The sequence below is a fragment of the Helianthus annuus genome, chromosome 5 (assembly GCF_002127325.2).
Source record: "Helianthus annuus cultivar XRQ/B chromosome 5, HanXRQr2.0-SUNRISE, whole genome shotgun sequence".
Lineage (NCBI taxonomy): Eukaryota > Viridiplantae > Streptophyta > Magnoliopsida > Asterales > Asteraceae > Helianthus > Helianthus annuus.
Genome location: NC_035437.2, coordinates 148,144,524 through 148,149,354, shown reverse-complemented (window position 1 = coordinate 148,149,354; position 4,831 = coordinate 148,144,524). Strand labels below are relative to the sequence as shown.

General features: G+C 36.4%; 1 protein-coding gene across 1 annotated transcript; it reads right to left on the bottom strand.

Moving 5' to 3' along the window:
• Window positions 1-385: 385 nt before the first annotated feature.
• On the bottom strand, window positions 386-2,657 carry LOC110941463 (uncharacterized membrane protein At1g75140). The gene has a single exon (XM_022183100.2). The coding sequence runs from the start codon at window positions 2,440-2,442 to the stop codon at window positions 520-522; it is 1,923 nt and encodes a 640-aa protein (XP_022038792.1). The 5' UTR covers window positions 2,443-2,657; the 3' UTR covers window positions 386-519.
• Between the last annotated feature and the right edge of the window lie 2,174 nt (window positions 2,658-4,831).

Here is a 4,831-nt window from a genome sequence, read left to right as displayed (position 1 = left end):
ATTTACAAGTAGCCAACGGGTGTTAATAAGCAAGTTACTGGGAATAAAATGCTAAAAACTTAAATCGAGCCAAGCTTAAACAAACTCGAGATAACTTACTAGCCTAAACAAACCTTTTTATTTTTTTTGATATATTAATTACACATCTATTTGGAATATATTTATTATTATATATATTTTTAAAGATAATTCAAAATATATATTATGTTGTTATATATAAAAAAATAATAAAAATACATATATATTAATGCAATTATAAAATATATAAAAATTAACTAAATAGATAATAAAAAAATAAACAAGCTAGCTTTGTATACAGAGTTCTAAACAACTCGACTCGTTTACACCCCTAAATTTATCATCGTGAATAGCCGAAGCCGAAAAAAGACCTGTGAATCTTAGCAATATATGCTTAAGAACTTGTGATTATTACTTTCTTCCTGAAATAACCGATCAAATACATAGTAAAACCATTAATATGCGTTCTTAAACAACTTACAATCACAAAAATCTAACCACTTAACTGCCATGATCATCCACAACTTGACTGTTTACAAACAAACCCTCTCTTCTTTTACCAAAACCGCTAGATTCCATACTCGGCCCTCTATACTTCAATTCCGATCCTATAAAATCCGGGTCCACAGTACCAGGTCGCGGGTTCGGGTCAATAGCGGTCGGTCTAAACGAGTTTGAACTAGCACCCGTGTACCGTGTTGGCGAACCATACCTTCTTGGCAGCCCTCTTATACCACCATCACCGCCATTGCTCCCGCCACCTGCAGCTCCACCGCCGCTTCTCATATCCATGATATCGTGGGTTCTTGAAGTGGGATCGCCGAAAGATCTCTCGTTAGGAACCGTTGGAGGCCCGTTTGTGAACGGGTCATCCGGGCCCCATGAAGTCAAAGCTTCCTTCTTGTTTGCAAAGAAATGCCATGCTACAAAAAGAAAGAGTATAAAGAACAAAACAGGAGTACTCCATAACATTGTGTTGAATTCGCCTTTCGTAACGGGAAGATTAGAATGATACATCCCGATATACCCGTTTCCTAAACTTAAGATCACTAACTTTTCATGGTCACTAGCGATTAACGGTCTAGCTTCGGATTTTCTTGAATCTAATCGCCCCATTGCTCGATAGTTCAAGAACGAAGCTACAATTTCATCAAGTCCGGCTGAAAACACGAGACGTGGTAAACCCGCTCGCACATAAAGCTGAGACGAAACGTTGTATACAAACACCTTTTCTTGACTGACAATAAGAAAGTAACCTTTAATCGCCTCAAACGCTAACGGTCCATGATCAACATCGAACTTCTTCTTTGACCGTACCCGACACTTGAAATTCATCGAGTCACCATAAATCAGCAGATGCACCAATTCACCTGCTGAAGTAAACCCGTACGCTTTCCCTCGATCCGACGCATCAAAAACATAATTCAAAGCATGCGATCCGTTTAACCCTTCACACGGCGCTTCTCTAAGCTTCATAGACCTCAAATCTAACGACCCTGCACCGGTTTCCGTCAAAAACAACAACTTTTGCTTCAAGAACACGAGCGGACGATTATCAGGAACAATCGTACCAATAACCGACCCTCCCTCTTTAAACACCTTAATCGTCCCACTAACATCCGTCGACACAATGTACCTCATTCTCCCAACATGATGAACTTCCAAAATACTAATCGCCAACCCGCTCGTTTGCTCTAGTCTCCGAACCGTTTCCCTCTGAACCGAATACACCTCATCCCCATTCGGAACCTCCCAAACCTTATGAACCAAAATAACCCCATTCTCATGCCCTGTAACCACAATACTCTCATTCCTAACAACCGAAAGGTACGACACCATCGACGTAATAGAACAACCCGTCCCCGTATCAAACCGGACCATAACCTCACCGTATCGAGTAAACACATACAAATTCCCAACATCATCACCAACAGCAATGTACTTACTCAACCTCTCAGCATCCTTAAACGGCAAAACATTCAACGAAGTCGGTTTCGTATCGAGTTTCACCGCAGAAACAAATTGAAACCGTTCAGACCAAAACAAACTATGTTTAGTAACAGAGACAGCACCTAACCGTTCAACTCTAGTTTCTGTAGTTTCTGTAACTAAACCCACCTCCCTAACGGCGTCGTTTTGATCACCTTCTTTCAAATCGGATATTACCGGTGCGTCGTTTAAGGAAACAGAGCTTTGATCTCTGGTGATACAAGGTTGTTGTTGTTGTTCTAATCTAGTAACCAATTCGGTTAGGTTTTTGACAAGCTCATCGAGCATAGTTAACTGATGTATGTGTGAATTCAAAAGGGTAAGGATTTGAGTTAGATCGGGTGAATCTTGGGGATCTGTGGAGGCTTTAATGTATGAAAAGTGGAAGATTAAGAGGAGGATATAGAGGAGGGAATACTTGCCTGTGGAAGCCATATAGAAGAGAAGGCAGACGATGAAGGAGGTTAGGGGTGGTTGATTGGCAGCATATAGCTGATTTAGTGAGATTGAATCTAGAAGGAGTGAATATAGGAAATTAGGGCAGAAATTAGATTTTTCAGGGGGTGGGGGTGGTGGAAAGAGAGAGGGTTATTCGGCGGTGGCCGCCCGTGGGGCTGTTACGTCTACTAACTACAAAGGTAAACATTTTTTGTATATTTTAATGTTATTATTATTATATATGCTTTATTTATAATATTTTTTTTTTATAAATATAAGATAGGTTTGCCAAACTTTTTAAACTAGTATTAAGAAAAATAATATTAATGTCACACTACCACCAACGACCACCAATATTAAAGTTGCGACGTGTTAATGCAAAGAAATTAGACCGAAATGTAAAACATAGAAAATAATAACTAAGTCGATTTAGGACCCGCATGTTGCGACAAAACCTATCAAACATGAAAAAATAGACGATGTAAAAACGTTGAACCACACATGCACCGTTGCACCATGTTCACTGGCAAAATTTAGAGCGTATTGTAAAACAGAACGTAAAAACGTTGAACCACATATATGTTGCGTCGTTTTAACTCGTAAAATTTAGAATGAAACATAAAACGAAAGTTTTTAGGTGTATATAAAGTATAGGGGAGCAAAGTTGAAAGTAAAAAACTTGTGAGGTTAAATTGAAAAGGATGAAAACTTGTGGTTGAAAGTAAAAAAAACAAAAAAATCAGAGAGTTATAGGTTAAAAGTGTAATGTCAAATATTTTCTGAAATCCCCCCAAAACATGGAGCACAACACCTCTATGCAAATTATATATTAGATAGGAAAAAATTTACACGATAAATAAATGCGTAATTTATGTTAATTATTAATGATTCAAACGTTATTAGCTATATAAGGAAAGTATTGAAGATTGCCGAAATTTGGAGAAGTTATGTCACATGATCTGGCTCGTTAAGATCTTTCTGTTTGTTGTTTATGAGCCTCGTAACTCCAATCGTAGCTCAAGTTAATGCCCATTGGAAATTTGGGTCTTTTTTATGCATTGTTTCCTCTTATCAAGTTGCTTCATGTAATAGTCCGCTAACTATTGGATCAGATTCTCATCAAATATACAATCAATATACATTTGTATCAAGTACTTTATTTGTAACATATGTTTCTATAATTCAAACATTGCCAATGTAGTATGTTTATCTAAATTGATCAGACATGTTAGGACGTTAAAACGAAGTGACAACTTGTGAGTGGGTTGTATGGTTGTAACTAAGTTGTAAACAGGTTAAACTTACTATAGACATGTTAACTGTTTTAATTGAGTCTAATTAATTGTACTTGTAACTTATATCTTTTGTGATTTTTGTTATTCTAACTTTATATGAGTTAGAGGTCGACATGCTTTGTTTTAGTGTCATCTGAGCATGATTCAATTATTAAATTGGTTAGATAAGTTTAACTCAAACACGACATAATTATTAAACGTGTTATGTTGTTTGATTTGAATCATTATTTACGTGTATGTTATCAAGATTTACCAACGTGAAAGAACTCATCTTTTGTTTATGAGATCTAACAAAGCTATAAAAGATTGAATGTGAGGCAACTTTCATTTTTTGGTCTTTGGTCTCCCTTTTCCATTGTTGTGTGGGATACTAGGGTTCCTCCATTTCCAAATCGACCAAGAAGTTAATAACAAGACCTTGGAAAGTTTTTTTCTTCCCATATACAATATGAAGGGGCACGATACTACAAACGATGCCAAAAACACTCGTTGGTCATTTCAAATCACAAGATAAACCTCATCAAGGATGATAATCGTTTAAGTGGTTAGTTGTAATCCAATATTGTAAATCTAATGATGTAATAAACATGATTCTTATTTAGAGTTATTAGAGGATTGATTTTCTCCATATAAATTGTGGGGCTCGGAGCTCGTTCGGATTTAGCTCGGAAAAAGATCGCTCGATGTGACTCGGTTAGAAAGTGAGCCGAGCCGGCTCGGCTCGGTTGGAAAGTGAGTCTAGCTCAGCTCGGCTCATAACGAGCCGAATTGGCTCGGTTTGGCTCGCATACCAGCTCGGCTCGACTTAACTCGGATTATTTTACTTTTAATATATTTTCATATATCACAAAAACTTATTATTATTTACATGTGATTAGGAGTGTAATTTGATATCTATATCACATTTAAAGGTTGATTACTATGCTAATGAACTTATATTGTATTTTATTGAAATTAAGAACGTATTTTGTATTGTTAAACTTTATTTTTGCTTGAATTTATTTCGAGCTTATTTTGGATATCTTCTTTTGAATTATTGAATAATATTTTAGAGTACATAATTTTGATAGCCATGTATTAATTTTTCTTTT

Excerpts from the sequence above, each read along its gene's own strand:
- LOC110941463 (XM_022183100.2), bottom strand. The coding sequence starts at position 2,442 with ATGGCTTCCACAGGCAAGTATTCCCTCCTCTATATCCTCCTCTTAATC.